The sequence below is a fragment of the Alosa sapidissima genome, chromosome 2 (assembly GCF_018492685.1).
Source record: "Alosa sapidissima isolate fAloSap1 chromosome 2, fAloSap1.pri, whole genome shotgun sequence".
Classification (NCBI taxonomy): Eukaryota; Metazoa; Chordata; class Actinopteri; order Clupeiformes; family Clupeidae; genus Alosa; species Alosa sapidissima.
This window is the reverse complement of record NC_055958.1, coordinates 17,211,519-17,237,794: the sequence shown is the minus strand read 5'-3', so window position 1 is coordinate 17,237,794 and position 26,276 is coordinate 17,211,519. Positions and strand designations below refer to the sequence as shown.

Here is a 26,276-nt window from a genome sequence, read left to right as displayed (position 1 = left end):
AAGAAGATGCAGAGCACTCTTGCAGTACCACTGTTTGGTTTTATCATGTCGGCAGTATAATAGCCAGTTACACCGGGTCCACAACTGAAGCACTCCGTTCACGGAACGCAAAAAAAAACTTAACTTTTTTCAAACATACGACCTGTTATCACGTATGGTGTAGCCAGTTCCCCTGATTATAGTGGAAGCTAATTCTTGCAGCAGACGCTACGAGAACGGAATGCTTCGGTTACGTGACTGGTGTAGCCTCCCTGCAAGACAGTGATCATGTCAATTATCAAAAAACAAAGAATACTCAGACTCCCATGGGAAATATCTACTTTACTTTATATAAACACCTACAGAAATTACAATATTGAAATTGAAATACTGCAGCAGGTTTGTAATACTGATTCTGATGGCATTTACCATCTTAAAAAAATCTGTCAATATAAAACAAGACTTAAAATATTTTCATGGGTTACTTGTCCTGTACAGCAGCTTGAGGTTCTAGTATAAGCATTTTTAAAAAGGTCAAAGGTCATAAGCAACACGTACAGAGGTTTTCCTGAATGGACAGGACACTATACATGACTAAAGGAGAAGGTCATCTGAAATAGTTTCAACCATTGGCATAGCCCACTCATCATATATAACCATAAAGTCAGAATGCTTTAGAAGAAAAAAAAAAACAAATCTCATAGGACCCCTCCACAATTTCTGTGTGATATGTGACAAAATAAAGAACTCCTGGCATGGTATAATGTCAAATCCCTAATGAAAACAGCAGCTGCTGTCACTATAACAATGAACAGTTTATATTGGTACCTTACATTTTCAAGATGATGCCAGAACAGCACGTACTGAAGCTGAGGATAATGCTGTGTGGATTGGCTTATGGAGAGCACCATTCATCTTCTATGGCTAGTGTAGTTTTGACACTGCAAACATTTTAAGTGTTTGCCACAATTACAGTAGTTTCAGTCTTGGTCCCACCATCCATTACATGTCTGAAGATGTAAAGAAACACACACACACACACACACACACACACACACCTCCTGGCAGGAACTGTGAATCCCCGGTCGAAGCTTGAGTGTTTCCAAAAGAAGATGGTGGTGTTTAGTGTTATGACTGAGGTCTGGACACTCTCAGTACCGTCAGGAGCACCTTAGGATATACACACCTGATAAATGTTTACATCCTGCCTGTAACTGCTGACAGGATATGAACAAAAGAAATCAGTTTTTCCTTTGTTTTGCTCTGTGTCTGTGTCTGTGTGCCAGAAGCAGGCTGTTTTGTGACAGTGAAGTACTGAACCGAACAAACCAACGTGGTGGGAAACGTAAATATAAAAGGTGAAATTAACACAAAAACAGGAAGATGTTGGGTAAAAAAAAGATTCTCAAATCAAAGGGACGGAATCAAACTCTTAAGATGCATCCCACCACCGGTGTGTTGTCAGCAAATAAAGTTGTGTGTAAGATTTTCTCCTTTTTCCTTGGCTTCCAATGGACACCTGCTTTTACTATGTCAGTGATAATGCATGCGAATGCTTTTAACTGAGTGAAACTGTGGTGCTAAAATTAAACAATTGTGTACTTGTGCTTTGTTTAGTTTTTTTCTCGGTTTTTAGTTATGCTGGCCTTTCCTATAAAAATAAAATAACCTCACTGAGATGACCACGAAAATGCATAAATACTTCTAATGGTAAATATGGCTTTGAAATTAAAAGTGCTAGAAGTGATTCTAAAATACGCTCTTGGCTAGGAGGGTTTTAAGGAACCTCACATTTGACAAATCCCAATTTCTTTACCAGGGCCGGTACGTACTCCACCCCCTTTGTGGCATTTCACTGCACGCTGGCTTGCAAAATACGACATGGCCGAACGGCACAACCTACAAGTGTCCTTCTGCATTCAACCAGTCAAGTCATTTAGGGTCAGGGTAGAAATCAGGAAGATGGTAGAAATCAGGCAGCCAGATCCGCCATCATCAGGGGGGGGGGGGGGGGTCACATACACGTGACCTCGGCCGCTCCATCGTCTTGTTCAAAGCCGCCCTCCTCCAGGTGAGAGAGGGCACTGGAGTAGCCACCTCCGAACACCGGGAAGCCACCGATGCCCCCCGAACACGGCGACAGCTCTTCCATCTGAGGGCTACTCACACCACGACTCACGGACCGACTGGACACCTCACTATGCCCGGACGCAGCCTGAGAGGGACAAAAGAGAGAGAACCAAAGATAAAGGAGGAGAAGAGGAGCAGGAAGGAAAGAGCAAGGGAGAGGTCAAGAAAGGTCAAGAGAGATGAGAGATCACACAAAAGATATGATCATCCTCTTCCAAGGTTTTTCTGCTACCAGAGCAAAGTTGAGTTTCCGGTTGTTTGTGTCAAAATAACATACCGATAATGTCATTTCCAAAGATAGCAACTGCGATTAAACTGAAGTTTAGAAGTAGTCTAGAGATGTATTGATACCGAGGTAGTAACATGCTATGGATAAGGAGCTAACCAGATGCTCACCTGGTTCTGGTGCTGTACCGAGGGACCCTTCACTGGTCTTTGCAGGAACACAACTTGCTTTGTGGCCAAATTCCCATCGCTATAGCAACAGGAAAATATCAGAGTTAGTGTTTCCAACATTCATTAAAAATTATGTAAATACTAAACGTAGTATAGTTTACGTCAGAGGTGCTTTGATTTGTGCAGATTTAGACAAGGGTCCAGTGTCTATGTATTGGTCTATATGTGATTTTGTAGATGTGTGTGTGTGTGTTTGTGTCCTGATTATAAACTAGTCTCTATACGTGACCTACCTGTCATGGCGTATAATAGGTGTGGGCAGCACACAGGTCAGCAGCCAGCCAAACTCAGCCAACGTGTGAAGCAGCGGACCGTAGTCTGTCTTCACACTCGAGCCCTGGATGGACCAGAAGAAGACACTTGTCGGATCGCCCACTTATCGGATTACCACCAGCCCCGTGTTTCCGTCCTCTTGCGTGAATGTGTCCCTTACTATTCATTTCTATACAAACCAAGACGGCGGATTCCTAAATAAATGCAAGCACCCACACCATACGTTTATCTAAATTAGCTATGTACTAAAAATTACATTTTACCGTGACTCGAAGAGCTATAAACAGTGTTGTAAGGCTGCGTGTACAAATCTGCTTGGAGCTCCAGTGGAATTTTGATTTGCCGACAAGAATTCTCGGGCTAACCGTTGATGTGCCTGAGAAAGGTTGGGAATAAGCACCCAGCAGCCCAGCACTAACCTCCGAGCGTGGTAAACAAAATCGGATATTTCAGGCAGTAAAAGCCCCGGAAAGAACCAAACTAGATTTTGTTCAAATCTACACACCTATGGCTACTGAAAAATGTATGGTTCATTTAGCAAATGTTATTTTGAAGTATTAAAAAACATTGTTGTTTTAAGAATTTTCGAACGAAATGGTTGGTAATTAACACGTTTACGATAGGATCCGACACATCCAGAGCACTGGACAACATGCCAAGCACCAATATGTCAGTTCAGCTCACCTCAATCACCGTCCACTGTTCCACCACAATGGTGTCATTGGCTGGAGCGGTCATGCTGCGTTCCTCGTATATGAATAGCCCTTCTAAAGACCGGGGAACAGGCTCACCTGAGGAGGAGAAACACGGCAGGTAAGTCCACATGCTGGAAGGGGACACTAGACATAACCACCTGCTTAGAATATAATAACAACAGTGCATAGGTTTAATTTCAGGTCCTGACAGCACATAAACTGTTGTCCCTATGTGTGTGTGTGTGTGTGTGTGTGTGTGTGTGTGTGTGTGTGTGTGTGTGTGTGTGTGTGTGTGTGTTTGTGCGTGTGTGTGTGTGTGAAAGAGAGAGAGTGAGAGAAATTCAGGTGTTCAATCAAGAAGCTAGAATTTGTCTTTACTTGGTGACCTAATAAAGTGACAATGAACTACTTTCTGATAGTCACACAATATGTGTGTGTGTGTGTGTGTGTGTGTGTGTGTATGTGCGCGTGCGTGCATGTGATGGGGGCAGTCTTTTTTTAAGGTGGAAAGTGTTAGAGCATGTTCTTCCATGTTCTACATTTACAGGCCCCAGATGTCTGTGAGTGTGTCTGATTTAGCTCCTGCCAGTCTGTGGTGAAACAGGAAGTGAGGTCGCAAGGTTGAGAGGCAAGCACTAAATATAGCCCCTGTGAAGACAGAGGAGGAGGGAAAGAGGAAGTCGCCCATTGGGAGAGAAAGAAGGATTGGAGGGTTAAAAAGAAAGAAAGAGAAAATGGAGGGAGGTGAGGAGCGGAGTGTATAAATAAGGAGCGATTTCACCAATCTGTTATTATCTGTGATAATGGAGAGATAATGGAGGGGAAAAGATCAAGAGGCAGATGTGGATCCGCGAGAGATGTCGGAGGACAAAGTGTTTTTAATCCCCCTTCTCTCTCTACTCCTTTCTGTTAAGCTCATGCTCTACTTTATAAGATGATAGGAAGCTAGACGTCTGTTTGGAAAAGAAAGAGGAAAAAAAGAAAAACTTAACTCTTATGCAAGAGTGCAAGCTAAGACCAGCACAAGTCTCTATGCGTGGCTAAACAGCACACTACTAATCTGCTGAAGATGTGGTTGGGGTGACTCAACCAGTGAGGCACTACTTGGAATGTGTGTTTTCCATGTATGTGTTGAAGGGGACAGAGATATACGACTTCTGTGAGGTTACAAACAAAGAGAACGACTGCATATACTGAGTGCTAACTTCGGGCCACTGAAAATAAGACATAATACATTCGGCTCACACACAATTTCTCATTTCTGTGTCGAGACTTAACACTGATTGGATAATCACCTTTGGGCGTGTCCCAGTACACAAACGAGTCGACCAATGACCAGCCCTTGCGGTAGTAGGCAGCGGTCAGCTCCAGCCAGTCAGCTTCCAGGGCGCTGACCACCTGGCCCTTCCTGGACACGCGCATGGAGAGCGCCCCCTGGTGGTAGCAGCATCCCTGGGCGTCCAGCGGGGTACAACCAGCGGCCCAGGAGTGGAACAGCACCATTAGCCTCAGGTCTGGGCAAGAGAAAGACAGACAGAGGGAAGAAATTAAATAAATATTAAGTCTTAAAACAAAAATACATAACATTTTTACCTTCAAATGACTACTTTCAAAATCAGTTTGTTGGTATTTGGACTGGTAATGGGAAGATTGGCATCTTGGTCATTGTCACTGCATGCCGAGAATACCTAGCATTGTACTATAAAACATTGATGTACTGGGCCAGATAAGTGACCCTTTCCATCACTTTTTGACACACTGGGCAGCACTTTAGTGTCATTTTTCAACCTTAATGGCAGTCCGATAGATTTTTAAGGAACCCTTTGTGTTGAAAAATGATGGTGAAGTAAGTTGAAAGTGACGGTACGGGCTGCCAATTCTTGCATAATGGTGCATTAAAACTCTTAGGGGAGTAAATCTGATTTTTACAGCCAAGCCAAGTGTCTGCTAACATTTGGCAGTTTTTTTTATTTCCCATCAACTATCAAGTGGAAACTCAGCCAGAGGGGAAAAAAAAAACATTATTAGAAAAAATAATGCCCCCTTGATATCAACCATTGTCAGGAAGGGTCCTTGCAAGAAGCCATATATATATATATATATATGTGTCAGTCTGTCTTCCTGTGCACACCACAGCATAGAAGTGAATGCAAATTAAGGGCAAAGGGAGGGCATGAACTTCTGATAAGAAGCTAGTGGTCCTTTGGTCTTTAAGTTTGTGCCAACTGCTTACAGGTTCATACCCTGAAACAGCTTACTGCCATCATAGCCTGAACAAATTAATTCAAAGTATTATCAAAAACACTACATCATGATCAGATTCATTTCTTTGCTTATAGGAGCCTCCTGTACTTCAACACAGACACATATTCACTCTCCTTAGCAACAGTTTCAGGGGCATGTCTGGTTGACAAGTCACTCCATGTCCTCTACATGACCACCACCAGTGCAGTGAAAGAAGGCCCTGAGGCAACTAGGCTACACCGACTACAGTTCCCATTAGGGAGACACAAATCAAGGGTTAAACTGAGCTAACCTGACACTCCAGGAGGGGAGGGGGGTAGGAAGAGATGAGGAAGAGAGTGGGATTATGGGGGGGGGGGGGGGGATAAAGAGGACAAGGGAAGAAGAGAGAGAGAGAGAGACATGGGAGCCTGCGGTCATTGCTGTTGTTGTTGATGTTGCTGACAGGGTTTTAAGAAGAGCTGAAAATAGTGTCCTTGTTGCAAGTACATCAACCTACTGTCTGTGAAGAACTGTACTGGCAATCCGACTGAAACAAGGGTAGAAAAAACAAAAACCGCACTATCATAATGAAAGACTAGGCACTGGCACTATGGCACTATGACTAGCCAGAATTGTAAAAACACACCATCATCAAAATACTGTTTTCCATAGAAGAAGATTAGTACATGTTGCATGATTGAGCAGCCAAACATTCAGACAGTTTGTTTGAATAAAAGTCACAAGCATGAATAAACCAGCATCATTTCATCCATATTGGAGTGTCTCACCTGGACTGTAGCCTCCGTTCTCCAGGTCCCTCTCCCCAGGCAGTGTGCGTGGGGGGCTCCGTGGCGGGGAGCGGCATCCCCTCGTGGGGCTGGACATCCGGCTCCCGCTGCCACCTCCAGCCTGCTGAATCACCGAGCACACGAAGCGCACCCCTCCTCTCGCACTGCTGTTCACCTGGAGGGCAGAGCAGACCACAGGGGCTCACAGATCTGGGGTCGGAGGGAAACTCACTGCTATAAATACAAGTTCTACACCTGCTAAACTGGGGGAAGTATACAAGTGGTTTACACACAGGTACATTGTTTGTACTGAATCTTCTGGAAAAAACAAGATAGTTAATCAGAGTACAATGGATTAAGTTGAGAAAAAGTCTCCTCTTTCTATCTTAATCGCACTCTTTCTCTCTCTTCATCTCTCTATATCTTTCTCTCTCTTTATCTCTTTTTATCTTTCTCACACACAATCTATCTCTCCCACACACACACACACACACACAAACAAGTTTAGTTTATAGCACAAACCCTGTCAATAAGTGCTCTGACAGTGTCGCCGGTCAGGACGTCTCCGGGCAGAGGCCACTCCTCCACCCTCAACACAGGCACACTGTGGCACATGGGCATCGCATGCTTACTGCAACACACACACACACACACACACACACACACAAAGGTCAGATATACATTTACAAAATGCACAAAACCTCAACATCAATATTGTTTAGTCATGTATTTCTGAAGAGCTAAATGTGCTGTCTAAAAAACATTGAAGAGTAGGGTCATATTAGCCTGGCCATTGGGTCATATACACATTGGCAGAATTAGGCATATTTCCAGCAGTTATATGTACTTTATCCTGAAAACAATTAGTGGTCACCATTAATGTATGGGCGAATTATGTGGGTAGTCCACTATTGTATCAGATTGGTACAGGTGCTATTGGCACAAGACACAGGTCTGAATGATTTATGTGCTTCCAACTAGTAAAACTTTCCACCTCATATATCAAGAACAGAAATGCAAAAGGAATGCATCCCCATGTATAGCCTGCCCCATGTGTTAACCTTATAGCTGAAGAAATATTGCAAAATCAATGTATAAACCTCGGTTACTAGACGGGAAATTACAATAATTGACTAGCCTGGTTAGCACCAGACCGTATATCAATTGAAATTGACCTGCAGAGCCAATTTGCCAAAGATTTGTCTGGGTATTCCCAGTTTCCTCGTTACTTTGAGAAAATTGCAGTAAAAAGAGGGAAACTGTTGTTTACGTGCTGAGCTTGCTTTGCAATGTTTACTTGTTGGTGGGTCACAAGTCATGTGTGGACCCTGTGGGATAAGGCCCCCTGTCCAGCTGGAGGGTTCATACTCAATTGGTTCTGGTGGGCCACTCTGCAGACATTTCTCATGAAAATTTCAGATGGCTTTGCATGACACAAGCTAAGGCTTTTCCCCCCTCCAAGCATAACAGGAAGTGTGTATGTGCACACACAAGGCTAGGGCTGCACTAGATGTGGGAACTGCTGCCAGGAATTCCCTTTTCAATAATATAATGGTAGTAACAGCATCAGAGAAGGAATGGAAACTCCAATGAGAGGCCAGCGACCCTGGTTGGATTCTAGAACTTCATTGGCTCCTTTACTGTTGTCAAGAGCAAGACTTGTCCAATCAGAAGCCCTCATTTTTATCTACAGTATGAACCTATGACCTCGAGGGGGCAACCGCCTCCCCCTCCCCACCCAACTCTTCAGCAAACTGTCTGAGCCCACCCCATGCAGTCTCATTAAATATGCAGACCACTCACATGCATGATTTAATATTTACTACAGAAGGTGGGCATGTCTGGACCACCCTGTCTTGGGTCCAGGGGGAAAGGCTCGTAGGGGAGGGGGATATCCCACTTCACCCCTGTGTGCTTTCAGGAAAAACGCTCTATGAAGGTCCCTCATCTTATAGCAGTTCTTGGCTTACAACTCTCAGAATTTTCTTTGTGGCCAGAGTATAGCCTACAATTACACTACAATTACCTAAAATTTTGTTTTCATTCCAAGTTGGTTAGCAGTTGATGTAGAAGCACAATAACTTATTTGACTTCAGCGGTGACAAATCCTGCTGAGCGAGAGAGATAGAGAGAAGCACCTGCAAAGTGGTTCTGTGAGTGTGTCTCTGCATGGGGCTACGCTCAATTCAAGTCAAAAGTTGGTCCGTCCAGTCAGTAGTCCCGCATTCACGCCGGTTCAGACAGCGCGGGAATTCCTCCCATTATGATGGCTAGAATTGCGGGACTTGAATAAATTATGCGCAATACCCGCAATCCCGCGCTGAAATTTAGGCCCTGAATTATTCTCCTCCCAGGATCCCTGACTGGTGATGATTTCAGGACTACATGACCAATGACCTGAGGATGAGATTACCAGCAATGACCTCAGGACAACAAGACCAGCAATGACCTGAGGAGAGCCAATGACGATCTGAGGACAACATAACCAATGATGGCCTATGGACAACTTGACCAATGATAGCCTGAGTACAGTATCCCTGGTAGTGACTTGAATGATAACTAGTGCTGCCGCGATTAGTCGACTTAATCGACCATGAAAATTAGTCGACGGCATTTTTTTTAGTCGAAGAGTCGTTTTACTATTGACCACCTATTTATTTTGGTCTCCCGTCTCAAATGGCTCACTGTAATGTTATTAACTCTTGAAAAGGACGACTGTCTTTGGATGTTAAACAGGCTACTTAGACTTTGGCAGTCATGTTTTAAACCCTGCTAAGGTCGCAAGTGGAAACGCATGTAGCAAAGCTGCGTGCCTGCCTGCTTTCAGCGCGATTCATTATTAGGCAGTTAAGCGGGGGACCTTAAGCTAGTACGCTAGTCCACACTCTGACTAATATAGGCCTAGTATTGTGGAAATTGCAATAAATGAAGTGAAGAGAGTGGTTCACGTTGACAACGCAACGGCGTGTCATTTATTCATTATTTTAAAAAAAACGTTAAAATGAATATGCGCTGCCCGTGATACCAACAATCAAGATGCGCGTTATTTCCCATGTTCAATAAGTCACGATGCATAGGATATTTTTTTGCGTTCAAGCCAACAGATAAAGTGAGGTATCCTATGTGGTAAGACGCACAAAGTGCCTGTAGCCTACTTGTTTAAGTCCTCAACTCCTGTCGCCTTTCAAAGTTGGCTAGACCATCGTTTCTCAAACTTTGGGCCGCGGACGAGCTCTGGCCGCGACGTGGACACTGCTGGTGGAGTGAAATTATTCCCGGGGCTTCGTCTGATAATTTGCTGCGCAATTGATCAAGGAACCGCGGACCGACAGAAAAAGAAAACAAACGTTTCTGCAATCAGTGTCATCAAACATAGAGGCATACAATTAAATGGTGGTATGAGCGTTCATTCAATGCATGCGTGTGCGCGAGCGAAACTGAAACCACTCGATAACGTTGATAGCAAAGCTCCGATTCACCTATTGGAAGGCTATTTAATTATGAAACAACATTTAATAGAACAATGTGGATTTATGCAACTTCCATAAAAACAGAGCACAGACTAATACACTATCTAGCATTGTATTGTATAGTCAAATTTGAATAACATGGCCAAAAGCTATTGTGGCATAATTAAATATCATGTAAATATTCTTTCCATTTGCCTACCAGTGTATGATGCTTGCATGAGGGAAACATCCCAAAACAATGGCACCCATATAATTGCTGTTGTTTTGAGAAGTATTTATCATGTAACCATGCAAAAGCAATGAAACTATTGTAATTATATTTTACATTGGTAAAGCAGTCCTCTTTTTTCACAAACTTTTTGCACTTTAAACATTGGCTGCTTTGAAGTGCATGTATAACAACATAGCATAACAATAATAATTGTGATGTGATATAATGATAATTTGATGGGGGGTGGGTTCATGTAGGTGCCATGATCGGCCCTCAGGTCAAAGAAGTTTGACAAACATTGAACATTGTCTATGTCCATTGCAACACTGGCATACAAATAAAGTATATCAAAGATCTGAAATTAGATCTGATGGTAGCATTTTAAATGGGTTTTTTTTTTTTTACACATAATGTTTTTGAACAGTTCACTTAATAAGCTTCTAACAAAAGTAGAGTTATCTATATTTTACGTTTCCCCTTCAGTTGAGTTCAAAATAAAATGGACACAACGAAATAACAAACACTTGATTTAAAAAAAAAAAAATAGTCGTTTAGATTAGTCGACTAATCGAAAAATTAGTCGAAAGATTAGTCGTTAGAAAATTAGTCGTTAGTGGCAGCACTAATGATAACCTGACCAATGACCAATGCTGACTTAAAGATACCTTCTGCCTTAATGCAGTAGTGTGGTGGCTAGTACCTACCTTGGTCTGGGCCGTGTCATGATGGCTCTGTATAGCAGGCTGAGGGGCAGAGCCCTGGTGCGGCCGACGGAGAGGATGATGGGATGGAGCGCCGCCAGCACGTAGCCCTGGGTGTAGTAGGGCAGCAGGGCCTGGGGCAGCTCACACAGGGAGGACAGGTACTGCACCGTGGGGCGGCTGCCTGGAGGCATGAAGAAGGATGTATTGGTTATTATTGAAAGGCCTCCCTTATTCCAAAGATTACATCTGAAAAGCTTTGGAACAGTCTAAGTCAGGGGATCTCCAACAGGTAACCTAGCTTGCAAGCTACCAGTAGCCTTCCACCTGTTTTTGAAAAGCTCTCCAAAAGATATCACAGAGAGATGGTGAAGGAGATAAAAGAAATGCATATAACGCTTATTGAGCTGTTTTGGGTGGATATCAGCTGTATGAATAAATGTTACTATGACTGATACAAAACATTAGTAGCTCTCAGCCACGTTTACTTTGTCAAAGTAGCTCTCAGAGGAAAAAAAGGTTGGAGACCTCTGGTCAAAACAAGTACAATCCAAGTAATACAAGTAGAATTGCTGCCTTTTCTTTCTCAGGGTGATGCAGTGTTATGGTAAAGATGTAGACTGGAGACAGCTTAAGAACAGCTGCTGTCTCCTGGATGTGTTTTGTGTCTCACTGCATCAAAAGTCCAGTGGGAGTGGTGCTTTCGTTTCAGTGGGATGTGTACGTGTGGTGTGGGAGTGGTTTAAATGCATGTCTCATTCACGTCTTGTCCCTTTTTAAAGCGTTTTCAGAAAGCAACCCCCACTCCCCTCCAACACCACTTCCTGTGGCCACAAAGAGCTGCTGTTCATATATAGAGACCCTTACCCCGCACCCCCCAAAAGAAACACATACACGCTAGACACAACATTCCGCAACGCACAATAAAAACATGCACACACTCACCACCCACACAAACACACAAATACGCACACACTTACACTCACAAACAGTCCCTCTCGAGCACAAATCTAGAAAACTGGACATGTTTACCCTCTAAGAGAAAGAAAAAAAACTTTACACATTCCTGCGCAAATGTCCCTCACAACCCTTTTCCCAGAAGCAAATTCCCACAGTCTGACACCACTTAAACATAAACAATTTGCCGAACAGGCACAGCAAACTTTCATGTGAATCTGGCAACAACAACAGCAACTTGGAATTAGTGCAGGGAGAAAAAAAACACACAACACATTTTGGCAAGCAGCAATCCCAGCGGGTGTGGAAGGGGATTGGGGGGAGGGGGGGGGTCTGTAAGTCACGGATATCTGAGACAGGAGAGCCACAGAATGACACCCAGCAGTGTGCCACACCACACCTGAGCCAGGGATGGGTCTCTGGGGCATCTGCCCCACGGCTCCTGGGGGAATCTGGGAGTGTGAGCGACAGCCCTGGTGGTGGTGGCGGCATTCAGTCACACAGTCTCAGACGTGACACGGGCCACTGAGAGGCCTGTGCTTTTGTCCAGCACACACACACACACACAGCACTCCTCCCTCCCTCCGTTAGCTCACACACTGAGGCCTCTGTTCTCAACTACGTGTGAGGGAAAAAAGAAAGAGGGGTAAAGAGAGAGAGAGAGAACACACAGGGGGAAAAGGGAGAGATAGCTAGGGCAGAGACAGAGAGAAAAAAGAGAGAGCGTAGGGAAAGACAGCTACCATGAGAGAGAGAGGGGAGGAAGAAAAGGGAAAGAGTGAGCACAAAACACTGAGCAAAAGGAATAGATGGAGAGGGGGGGGGAGGTGGAGAGGAAACGAGGGGTTGGGAATGATCTGTGGAGGGAGGTAAATAAAGAGAGATCAACAGGAGTGAGACAGAGCATGAGGCAAACTGATGGAGAGAGAGAAAGAAAGAGTTGGGGGGTAAGGACAGTTGGGGGAAGAGGGGTTATGGGGTAACAGGCTTCTCAGAGAGAGGGTGAAAAGGGGGAATGAGAGAGAGAAAGGAAAGGAGAAAAAGAGAGCGAGAGAAAGAATGTTATGGGGTGGATTTTATGGGGCAAAGAGTTTGCAGGAGCGAAAGACGATTCATTCTGAATGCTGGAGAGTGAAAAAGAGGAACGTATGAAAGAACACACATTTTCATTGTATAAGAGAAGAAGGAACACTTCAAAAGACAGAGGTAAAAAAAGGAAAGAAAATCTTGACCCCTCACTTCAGACCGAGTCATGTGGGTTATGACCACAACTATGTAAACAGTTGTCTTGAAAACTATTTAACTGGAATGCCATCACATCAGTTAAACAGATCTGTGTCTTTGTCAATGTCCATGTCCATGTCCTCAGATGAACTTCCTTTGAATGTCTCAGAGTCAAGTGAAACTGATTGGACATGGACAAAAATCAGGCCTGGCTGTGACGACCTTCTATTCTCCTCAAAATTTAATATAAAAACATTGCCATAATCTGAGTTAATCCACCATTTCCGGGGGTCCTAGATTAACAGGGAGAGAGATTATGCTAGATTGTGAGACTGTGAACTGGAATGCCCCCTATGTGGTCTGAGAGGATTTTTCCATCGCCAGATAGGTGGGCCACAATTCCAACAGTTGAGTTGACCCACTTTGAGATAGCCAAAGTAATTATGCCATGTTGTACAACACGAAAGTAAAATAATAATAAAAAAGAAAATAGAGAGTCCTGAATGCACTACCAATTCTTTCGTTGCTGTATTTGTGTAGTCAGACTAATCTCTTTGTTGACTCAGTGGCTACTACTTGTAAGCAGTCTGGTAATCTCTGTGAAGTTTGGTGGGCTACCTGAAAGAGAGGTGGTCTCTGAGGAGAAACAACGAGCATCCACCATTCCTCCACATCCCCCTGGCCCTTTCTTTTACTCCCTCTCCACATTCCATGTGTCAGGGAGCCGCACCAGGGCCTGGGTCTCTCTCCTCAACACTGGAGATTGGGTGCCCAGCTAATTGGATGTGGGCAGCATTAGCCATTAGGCTCTTTGATCTGCTGCCTTTGGCCTCTGTTTCCAATTGATGGCGTGCATCAGTACTACTTGAGTGGGGGCTCAGAAAGCGCCACTGCCTTCAAGATGGAGCCGGTGGTGGCTAAGATGCTGAATCAGAGCCAAGCATCCAGAGTCCACCACTGAGACTCCCCAGATTTAGAGCAAAAGGGAAAAGTGGACAGGCTGATCCAAGGTGGGTGATTAAAACTAATCTGTCTATAATCTGTCATCTTGGCTGGCCAACGCTCTCATAAAACATATGGTTTTCCAGTGACCAAGACTTCAACTGTCTGATATGCATGCTGTGCTGATCAACAGTGTTTGCTTATACATTCTTAATCATGTAAGACTTGTGAAAAAACTCACATATCCAACTATTTCTGTCAGACAACCTCATATACACTTATTGAATTTAAATCATACTACCTCAAGTTTAGAAACTACTTAAAGTTATACCCATGTTAACACACACTAAGCTGGGCCTAATACTTTAATGCCTGCATGAAAGTCTTCCTATCTGGACTATCTGTAAGAGAACTATGTTTTATTACAGACTCCCCTAGGGTATGCTAAGCATGTTGATCAGACATGTGCAGCCCAGGTGCTCTAACGGAATGGGTAATGGACTACACTGGCAAGGCTGTTGATTCATGCCCTGAGAACCATGTGCTCTGGAATCTCTCTCTCTCTCGCTCTCTCTGCACTGGGCTTGAGTTCACCTTCATTTACCAAACAAAAATGACAAGATAGGATGGGTCTAAAATGATTTAACTTTGACTGGGAAGCATCGTCTTCTGTCTTAGAAAAAACTCAGACAGAAGTGTGTGATAAAAGGTATATTTCCTGCAAAAAATACAGTAGAATTCTGAGAGAGAAACTATTTTGGACACCAATTATCTCTCAAGATCAGTTCTGTCATAATACTTATAAAAAGCAAGCTAAAAAAAGGCTGAAATAGTATCCAGACAGTAGCAATAAATAACCAAAAGACAGCAGGACACCAGGGGCAGTGCAAGGGGAAAACACTTTCAACTGATTTGAGTTAATCTGCATAATGTACATCACAAGCACCGTTACAGAACATTTGATTTTTGTGTCAGTGGAAAGGAGATCAGTGTACACCACCAAATCAGCGTCATGGGTTCACCTCTGCTCCAACTGCTACAGTAAAAAAACATTATCAGATCCCATGGAAACATAGCCTACATGTTCACCCATTCTGACACTACGTGAAAGTGTAATCCTAGTTTATCCACATGATGACAAACTCTTGGTTTGGATTCTGCCAATGGCAACAGTTCATGCAGTGGGCTGACCCAATGAGAATGAGCTGCTTTATTCCTACATACAAAATTATAATTTAATTTCAAAATAGGTCAAGCCCATGAAGAGATTTACGGCCACTATGGACATGGTCTACTGGGGGGTACGAACACTAGGTTCTGTCTTTACATTCAAAACTAGAAAATAAATAGAGCAGTCAAGCAAGTCTGGAGTTGATGGAGCAGAAAAGACATATCGTGTAGAAGCAAGGCGTCCTCAAGTCTGCAACTCGTTTTCCGTGCGGACGTTCACATAAAGCAGGCAAGCGAGGGGAAAACCTTCCTGACCCATTTTTGTTCGCAGAGATAGGAAAGCCTGTCACAAGGCTACGACAGACGGACAATCCACTAAATTGTGAATGGAAATGTGTGTGCGCGCTTTGCATGTGAAAATAACGTTACATTGTTACAACGGTCAGGCAACTTTGGTGCGAGTTTAACATGTGTTCGTAGTAGGCTACATACCTTCTAAACTGAAGTCCAGCAATACATACTCGTAAACTGTGTCAGTTTTAGTCTCCACTTGCGGTCGTTTTAAAGTGGAGTAAATTTTCCCTGGGCTGCTGTCCTCCGGGTCCTCCAGTTTCCGTAAGCCGCAACCCATTGTGGCGGTATAGCCAGCTCACTGAAGGCCGAACACCGGGAGACCCGCTCCGCCACACATACACACACTTCTCTCTTGTGTGAGGCTAACGATAGAGTTTCTCCATCCCTGGCTGTGGCGACTTAATCCGTGGGGGTAGTAGCACGACACCAGACAGCTGCCACAACTTTGATAGAGGCAAATGGTTGTTCCTACCAAACGTTAAATAAATACGACAAAAGAACACTAATTTCTGAGAGCGCGTAAAGAAAAGAAAGGGCGACCCACTCAAAACTGATAATGCGGGCTTCCAAACGGGGAAAGTTACCAGTGAACTATACTGTGAATTTCCTCTTGACTACAAAGAAGACTATGAGACCCTTTCTTCTTCATTGAGTGGTTATGAATAGTCGTAGAAATAAATACGAATTTCGTTCCCCCCACAACAGCCGGAACCTCCGAATGTTAGAAAAGAAGCCAAATTCGGGCTGCTGTCTAGGAGGGGAAAGCGTGGCGCTCGCAGTGGAAGTGAAGTGAAATGGGAGGGACGTGGGAGGGCAATTTAGGGAGAATAACATCAGTGCCCATCACCCCTGGTCTGGGTCTGCAATGCTACTTTACGGTGGCTTTAGGGTGCTGGCAGATAGGTTTCCCAGGATTTTTTGTGACTATTCCAACCATTATAGAATCCATCAATAAACCCTGATAGTGGCAAAAATAAAAAGCTACACTAAATCGTTCATGCCAAATAAAGTCTATTTGGTGTATTTAGTCTGGTATGTTTTAACATTTTATAACTGGACCTATTTGATGTCAATGTCTTTAGATACTGTTTTAACCTGAACATGTCATTGCTGGCAAAGGCTATCTAAACTGTGAAGTAGGCTACTGGTAGTACAGTGTACCCGAAATTGTTACACTATAGCAATTACAGCTTACAGATCAAAGTGCTTTATGAGATAGGGCCTGCATTTTCCACTTTAAGCCAGATCAAAGGTTGTTAGCCCATGGGTTTATTTCTTAGATGTGCTGCGTGACACAACTGTGAAATTGTGGGATTAAATGACTTTATTTTTAAGGAAAGCCATCTGAACTTCTTCCTGTCCCCTCCTCAGAAGTTTAAAATAAAACCGTATTCCTCGAGTCCAACACAATCCAGGAAAATATTTTACAGGCTCTAGATCTCTGGAACCAACAACTCTATGATATAAATGTTACTGTCTTTATACATACATACAAACATACATACATACATACATACATACACAATACATACAAGTATATCCACACACTCTGATGCAATATGGTACTTTGGTAACTACAAATTATCGACAGCCATCTTTATTGTCAGAGTGTGTTGGTTTGTGGTATGGTCACTACACTGCTGGTCAGCCGTATAAGGCCATTTCTCACAGATCACAGGGTTATCTAACTTTACCACTTTAGGTGTTTATGTGCACTCTAGTTCCTAGAATGTGTTGCTTCAGTTAATACATGCCAGGATGGCATTTTTCATCTAGCTTGTTACCAAAACCTTTTATTCTGAAGTCATCAGAATCCTGAATCCAGACGTACAGAAACTGCCTTCTATTAAACCTCTGCACAACATGTGGGCTTATTGGTAACCAGTGTCTTTTTCCTACATCTATAAAGAAAATAACTGCATGATCTCAGTGGGCTTGTAGCCACACACACACACACACAGACACACACACACATACATATACACACACACAATATACACAAACATATACAGTACACACTCACATACACACACACACACAGACACACACACACACACACAGTAGTGAGCAAGCAGATGCATGTGTTGAGTGAGGAATGGTGAATGCAGACCCAGAGGCAGCTGAAGTAGATTCAGAGCGCCAGCTGCAAAGCTGTAAGTACGGAGCCCTGCCAGGTGTCCATCCACACTGCCTTTCCTGCTGTACGTGACAGAGATCAGCCTCTTATTTCTAGACATTGGTGTAAATGAACAGAAAACCTCCCCAGTCGAAATGGGTTTCCAAATGTGGGTAGTTGGGCAAAGATAGCCACTTGAGTCACTTTGGTGGGTGTTTTTTTGACTGGCGGTAAAATGGAAATAACTTCCAACATGTTATTTTAACCACCTCAAACAGACCATCAGGGCAAAGGAAAAATTCAAACATCTGTTGGGTCACTGGGAAAAGCTTCAGTTTCATTTCTGCCCTTTTCATCACACTGCTGGGGGAGGTTGTATTGATCATGTGTTAAAAGTAAGTGCTTTTCAGGCACTTAATGGTAGCAATGGTGGTGTTGTGGCAGCTTGTTGTTTGTCAGATGCAAATGTTAATGATATACAGACCTCCAGAGTGTTTGTGTGTAATGGTGGTATGATGGTTAAAAACACTCAGGTATCAGGAAATGCAGGTGTCATGATTGATGAGGTTGATTATGTGCTATGCAGTGTTGTGGCTGTCTGGGTGTGTGTAGACATGCCCAAAATTGGTGCAGTACAGAGATTGCGGTAGGCATCATTGTTGAGGTTGAATTTCAATGAAGTAGGTGCTACACTGAGCGCATTGGTGGTCAGAGGGTGGATGTGCACTGAATGCATTGGTGGTCAGAGGGTGGATGTGCACTGAGTGCATTGAACGCATTGGTGGTCAAAGGGTAGATGTGCACTGTTCTGCAAGAGAAATGTACATTTACATTTATTCATTTAGCAGAAGCTTTTATCCAAAGCGACGACTTACAGCAAGAGAATAACACTCAAGCTACAGTGCAGAGAAGAATTAGCCAGGAATTACTACTGCATCTGTCAATTACTAGAGGATAGGAGTGTTATGTATCTGTACAAAATTGGGCAGAGGAGTGAGGGACAGGTGCAACATCTCAGCAGTCATGATCACTGAAGTGAAAAGCAAGAGACATGGAAAAGAAAGGGAAGGAAGGCTATAATGGAGGTAATGAGAGAAGAGCTGACAGGGGAAAAAACATTTTCCTGCTCCAAAAATCTTTCAGCATGTGTAGATCTATTTATAACCTGTAGTGTGAGAGACCACAGTGGCATGGTAACTGGCCAGAAATCTGACATGGTTTTCAGGGCCTCAACTGTACCACCTGTCAAACACATAGAAGGAAAACAATAGCCACCTGCTGAGCCCTTGGAAACACATGACAGGAACCAGCTACAAACGCACCCTTAAAAACATACTTAAGCATAATGCTAGTCTCGGGTGTGCAAAACAATGTTGTTATTGGGTTTTTTGACTGAAACATTGTGAAAATGTCACCATAGATCCTTGGCCCCACCGGATAGACCACTGACGAAACAGCTGGCTTTTGTCAACACCAACGGAGACTCCAGGTCAGATATTGTTTTTTTGTAAAGCAATTGTTTCTTTCTCCTCTTTGTGTGTTTGTTCTAACACCTTTGGCTGGCAGGGAGGGGAACCCACGGTGCTCAGGGTGTTGGACCTGGAGGGTTAAAGGGTTGCTTTCAAGGAGAAAGACTTGGCCTGTGTCCAGAGGGGTTAAAGACTAGTGGCCTTCAAATAATAATGACCACAATGATGTTATGTAAGGCTCTGCTAATAGGCCTGCTGGCTTCAAAAAGCATTTTAAAAATGAGGATATATGGCTCTGACTGTCAAGCTAGAGACTTTAACTCTGGGTCAGTTTTTGTTAAAATTAACAAAAGATATGGATTTTAAAAGCTGTCACCTTTCATAAATAATCACAGATACACACACATAATTCTGTAGCAATCTTGGATGATGACCAATTAATCATGCTTTACAACCCTTAGGTCTGTCGGCAGGGTGGAAGTCCAAAACTACCATTATGTACTCAATCTCACCACACCTTGGTAACAATCATGTCCATTACCATTTCCTCTCATTCTGTCATCTTCCTCCGTGTCCTCTGACTAGCTGTCACTTTTTTTTCGACCTCTCAGCCAAAATAACAGGGAGAGACTGGGTCAGTGACAGGAAGGCTCTGTCCCTGCACGGCCCCACCCACAGACACTGGGAAGGAACTCAAGGCCCTCTTTAAACAGGCACTCTGAGGAGGAAAACCAAACATGTAACCACACACACACACACAAACACACATTCACACACTGTCACGCCCGGCTATGCCGTGCTGGGTGTGTCTCTCCCTGACTTGGCCCTGTGTGGGAATCCAGCCTGCATTTCCTACTGCTGCTGTTCTGTCGCCTTTAGGTGGAGCTGTTGCTGTGGGCCGTGCCGCGCTAATTGGTGGGCCGATGAGCGGGTCTTTAAAATCACCGCCTTCCAGTCGGCTCGCTCTCTCTTTCTGCTACCTTGGCCTGACGAGAGGCTGGCTGTGGTCGTCGCTCCTTGCCCGTTCACCTTTTTGCTTTACACTTACATCATACTGATATGCACGACACTTTTGGTTTGCTTACCATTTACTGACTTCGGACAAATCATTCGTTAATAAACTAACATCATATTTAAACATTAAGTTCAGTGTGGTCTCCCCTATGTCAGCTCTACTTTGAGCCAAGTGGTCCTGACATATGGGGGCTCGATCCGATACATTTTGATCCCGAATATTGGTACGTATAGTCTACTTTGATTCCCACTGTCGGCTATGGCAGCGTAGTGCGGTGTGTAGCTACGTCATCGGCGTGATTTTGTGAATGAAACCAGTGGGCGTAGTTTGAGGCCTACCGGCTTTTCGCCGAATGCTTTGTTTTGGGGAGATCTGCGCTGATCCTTTTGGTTTAACTTTGGATTTGAGGTTAATTGGGTAGCATTACTTTGTAGATTGGAGCATTTAGTGCAGCCACTTTGGTTGTAAGGTGCGATTGCTGTTTATGTAGTGGGGCGACTAATCTTGTGGAGCTATCGTTATCCCCGTGCTAGAGCGCTTCCGCGCTGGGATTTAGGTTGTCACTGGAGTCTGGATCAGGGCACCGCCGTAGAGAACCGGCTGAATTGGCTTTGGTCGGGGCAGTACGTCTCTGTCGGTATCGGTGAGTAAATTATCCTGATTCTTGGACTCAGTGTGAAGATAGGTTTGTATAGTTGGGGGGGAAAATGTTTAGGGGGAGAGCTCCGTGATTTGTTTGCTCTGCTGCTTGAACCGTTTTTTCACTTTGCAAAATTGTTTGTATGTGGTTGGGTAAGAGTAACTGGAATGCCTATATTTAGTTTGATTTTAATAGTATACATACTGGTGATCGTTTATTGAATAGACTGTATAATGAGCGCGTTGGAGGACTTTTTGGCTGCTCCTTCAGAGAGTTTGTTAGTGGCGCTAACAAAAGAGCAATTAGTGAATGTTGCAGATCATTATGGGATTGAACTGACACTGCCAAAAGCAGCAAAGAAAGATCAATTAATAGATTTTATTTGTGATCGTTTGAAAGAAAATCAGGTGTTGCCTGGGGGTACTCCGGCAGAGCTTACCCCACCAACGACATTTCCAACAGACCCGTCTGTTCCAAGTTCCTCGGCCAAAAGTAATGAATTGACCTATGAGCAACAAAAATTACTTTTGCAGATGCAATTGGATCAAAAGAAATTTGATATAGAGCAAAGGAGATTTGAATTTGAGCAAAAGAAACTGGAAATGGAACAAGAGAGGGAGCAAAAGAAATGGGAGTTAGACCAAGAGTTAGAACGTATGAGAATGGAGTCTATCGAAAGAGAAAAAGATCGTTTGTTTGAAATGGAAAAACTGAAGCGTTTGGAGTATGAACAGGAGCAGGCTCGTGAACTTGAGCGCACCAGGCTTAAGCTGGTGGCCGAAGGTAAAACAGGTGGAAATTCCACCCTGCAATCCGGTTTAGCAAATATGATAAAGTTTCTTCCAAAATTCAACGAACGTGATCCGGACATATTTTTCTCATTGTTTGAAAATGTTGCTGCCGACCAGAATTGGAGCGATGAGGACAAAACGTTGTTGTTACAAACGGTTTTAGTTGGTCGCGCACAAGAGGCATTTGTGGCACTGCCTTTTGTAGAAAGAAAGAGTTACCGATCAGTAAAAGAGGCTGTGTTGAAGTGCTATGAACTAATTCCTGAGGCATATAGACAACGCTTTCGCAATTGGAGAAAGTCGGAAAAACAAACTCACGCTGATGTGGCCAGAGAGCTTAGTAGCTTTTTTCATCGCTGGCGCTCAGCGGAGGGGATTGATTCGTTTAATGACTTATGCGATTTAGTTATTTTGGAACAGTTTAAGAACATCTTGCCCGAACGGATTGCTACATATTTAAACGAACATCAGGTGAAGACAGCTGCCGAGGCTGCTGTCCTCGCTGATGGATATGTATTGACGCATAGAAATCATATGCGGGACTTTTCTCCGCGTTACGATAATCGCAGGGAAAATCGATCTGTCCGCGTTAATGCTGGTCCTCCTGGGAGGTCCTATCCTGCGCCTCATAACAGAACACGGGAAAGTGATGCCGACAGTCAGTGCAATTATTGTTTTGAATTGGGTCATTGGAAAAATGAATGTCCAGTCTTGAGTGCCCGTAACAAGAGTAAAGTAAGCCATGTCAGAGATGTTGCCTGTGCCTCGTCGATTCCTGCCGTACAGTTGAGGAATGTTAAGTTAAATGGGACTCAAACAGACCCTGAGCATTCTAAAATGTTGTGTGATGAACCTAAAATCTCAGTGTCTGATTACGCTCCTTTCATCACTGAAGGGTTTGTTTCACTGGTAGGAGATGCTCATAGAGTACCAGTTAAAATATTACGTGACACTGGAGCTTCGGAGAGTTTCATTTGCCAATCGGCCCTGCCTTTCTCCGCTTTGTCTCATACTGGGAGTTTTGTGTTAATTCGAGGAATTGGGCTCCAACCGTTTCCAGTGCCATTGCATCAAATTCAGTTGCAGTCTGGGTTTGTGAATGGAGAGGTGACTATAGCTGTACGTCCGACTCTACCTGTTGAAAATATTGACATGATCATCGGAAATAATTTGGGAGGGGATTGTGTGTGGCCGGAGAGGTTATGTCCGCCTCCCGTGGTCAAAACAGTTCCAACGCCATCAGCTGAGCTGGACAAAAGTCTTAAAGATTTTCCAGAGGTGTTCACTGCCTGCGCGGTGACGCGAGCAATGGCTCGCGCTCAGACAGTGAGTCCATCTGACGTATCTAGGGCTAATAGAGTTAAAATGTTTGTCCCAGATTTACCAGCACCGTTATCTCTCAGTGAGGTAATTGAAGCTCAAAAGAATGATTCTACTCTCGAAAAGTATTTCGCTTTGGCCTCTGGCGAGGATAATGTCGATCATGGTTATCTGATCCAAAATGGTTTGTTGCTGCGCAGGTGGTCACCTCTGGCAGACACTGATGTGGCAGATCAGGTGTTGCAGGTGGTGATGCCTGTAAAATACCGAGACTTAGTCTTAAAAACAGCGCACGGGGAAGCGTCTGGCCATTTTGGGGTGAGGAAAACGTACAATCGTGTATTGCAGCATTTCTATTGGCCAAGGATAAGACGGGACATAGCGAGTTTCGTGAAAGGTTGCCATGCTTGTCAAATTGCTGGTAAACCAAATATTTCGATTAAACCTGCGCCGCTACAACCCATTTGGTCCGTGGGCACTCCGTTTGAACATCTGGTCATAGATTGTGTGGGCCCTTTGCCACCGTCAAAGTCTGGCAGTGTTTATCTTTTCACTGTGATGTGCCAAGCGACACGCTACCCTGCGGCATATGCCCTAAGGACTATAACCACGAGATCAATTGTGAAGGCTTTATCTCAGTTTGTATCCATTTTTGGCCTACCAAAAGTAATCCAAAGCGATCGTGGGTCAAATTTTACGTCCAAGACATTTGCGGCAGCGTTAAAAGAACTGCGAGTAAAACATAATTTAAGCAGTGCATATCATGCCCAGAGCCAGGGGGCTCTGGAACGTTTTCATGCCACATTGAAATCGTTGTTGCGTGCTTATTGTGTTGAACTTAAGAGAGATTGGGAAGAGGGCTTACCGTGGCTATTACTGGCGGCCCGTGCGGTAGTACAGGAGAGCACGGGGTTTAGCCCTAACGACTTAGTTTTTGGGCACAAAATGCGCACCTTTCTATCAGTGAGCCATGAGTTAGAAGGTGGTGTGGAGCCACCTGAAGATTTGGCCGATTATGTGTATGGCTTTCGCCGAAGATTGTTTTTGGCTGGGAAATTGGCTAGTGGAAATCTGTGTGTGGCGCGGACAGAGTTGAAGCGACGGTGTGATCTTGCGGCAGGGGTGTTTAGCTCTGGTGGTCGAGGGGTTGCGCCGTTGTCAATTCCGGGTTCTGCATTGGGGGCTGGATGCGCTATTCCATGTGCTGTTGTGCAAGAGGTGTCGGTGGGCGGCTGTGTGGTGTCCATTTCTGAGCGCAGAAGGAAAACACAGAGCTGTCCTGTCGACCTATCAAAATCGTATTGTTCCTCACCATTGCGGGTGGTGGGAGATAAGACTGCTTATAGACCTGTGGGGCTGGCAAGGATGCACCCGACGCTTCTCAGGCGGCGGATGGGGGTGCAGGGTCCAGATGGTGCGGTTCTGCAGCCTTGGCTAAATAATACACAGATGTTGGCTAGTTTGGATAGCATTTTGGGGCATTTGGATGGGGTACAACATACTCATTTAAAGATTTTAATTTCTGATGTTTTGTCTTTACAGTGTCTCATGCAGCCCAATCTACTGTCTAATAGAGTGCCGCTGAGAATGTGTTAGCAGATGCGCTTTCTTGGCCCGGATGAGTTGATATGATGTTGTCCTTTTTCTACCATGTCTTTGTCTCGTCTCTGTCCTCCCTTAATTAGCTATCCTAGGCGCCAGGATTTTGCTGGGTGGTAAGAAACGGTGGAGATCTGGGGTGAGAGTGGTCAGTGTTGTTTATGGGTTGTGACAGTTGTGTTCACACGATAAATGAGTGAATGTGCACGATTAAGTGTGTATGGGTATTCCAGTGTGAATGAGTTTAGTTTAATATTTTCTTTGTATTTATTTGTTACTTTGGTGGTTGGGAGTGTTTAATTATGAATCCAGAGTCCCGCTAACGTGGGCCTCTGTTTTTTGGGGGGGGAGTGATGTCACGCCCGGCTATGCCGTGCTGGGTGTGTCTCTCCCTGACTTGGCCCTGTGTGGGAATCCAGCCTGCATTTCCTACTGCTGCTGTTCTGTCGCCTTTAGGTGGAGCTGTTGCTGTGGGCCGTGCCGCGCTAATTGGTGGGCCGATGAGCGGGTCTTTAAAATCACCGCCTTCCAGTCGGCTCGCTCTCTCTTTCTGCTACCTTGGCCTGACGAGAGGCTGGCTGTGGTCGTCGCTCCTTGCCCGTTCACCTTTTTGCTTTACACTTACATCATACTGATATGCACGACACTTTTGGTTTGCTTACCATTTACTGACTTCGGACAAATCATTCGTTAATAAACTAACATCATATTTAAACATTAAGTTCAGTGTGGTCTCCCCTATGTCAGCTCTACTTTGAGCCAAGTGGTCCTGACACACACACACACACACACACACACACACACACACACACACTAAAGACGAGGAAAAGGTTTCTGGTGGTACTTAACAACAGGCTTTCTAATGGCTTTCTGATGTACACTTGGGATATGTTGATTATGTTCAGACCTTCAGAAAATCAGCACAACTCTTCGCTGCTGCTGCTGCTGCAAAAGAATATAGCCCTGACTAAATGAGGGAACGGTTCTCTTAAACAAAAATAACTGTCACGTCATTTCTCCATAAGATATTTAAGGCAACTAATTTTGCATTCCTTTGGCACATAACCTGCGGCAATTCACATCAATTTTGTATAGCCTTGTCCTGTCAGCAGTATACTGTATCTGAACGCATGAGACCACATGAATCCATCAAAAACAAATACTTCCTAAATGCATAGTGTATCAACGCCACATCTCAGAATATCTTTGTGTTCACAGATGATTACACTGATTTCGGACATCATGTCTACACAACTATACAATTTCCCATGGTGCCAAAAATGCTCTGGCTGTGTGCCTACAAGAGCTTACAGTTTGTTTCTACAGGTCTTGTGAAGGTTATTCATCTCCCGATACAGACACAGTGTCCATTACAGATGCGTGCTATAGTGACCATATGAAGCTATTTATCTCACCCGCATAAACCTGATTCTGTTACAGTAACTGGCATTTAAGGAGAGTAATTTCCAGAATAATGGCACCCTCTAGTGTCAAGAAAACATGAATGACATTGCAAAATTATAATGTCTACTACAATTTGATTAATGGATTTTCCATCTTCAGTAAAAATGAAGAATTGTGTTTGTTAGCAACTAAGGAAACAAAGTCCAAATCTAAATACAGCCTGACAACACAACATAAAACATAACAAAATTCCAAATTTAATCTCATTTTGGTAACAACACTGATCATGCGACCCCAAATAAACCAGAAACTAATTCCAAGGTTGTTTTTTACTATAGTAATGCAT

At 44.0% G+C, this 26,276-nt stretch overlaps 1 protein-coding gene across 1 annotated transcript; it reads right to left on the bottom strand.

The window, feature by feature from the left end:
- Positions 1 to 309: 309 nt before the first annotated feature.
- On the bottom strand, positions 310 to 16,356 carry rftn2 (raftlin family member 2). Its single transcript, XM_042084239.1, has 9 exons — positions 15,715 to 16,356; positions 10,933 to 11,113; positions 7,070 to 7,178; positions 6,548 to 6,722; positions 4,829 to 5,047; positions 3,523 to 3,629; positions 2,799 to 2,902; positions 2,506 to 2,584; positions 310 to 2,194 (listed from the first exon to the last, which is right to left on the bottom strand). Exons 1-9 carry the CDS (start codon positions 15,851 to 15,853, stop codon positions 1,994 to 1,996), a joined length of 1,314 nt encoding a protein of 437 aa, XP_041940173.1. The 5' UTR covers positions 15,854 to 16,356; the 3' UTR covers positions 310 to 1,993.
- Between the last annotated feature and the right edge of the window lie 9,920 nt (positions 16,357 to 26,276).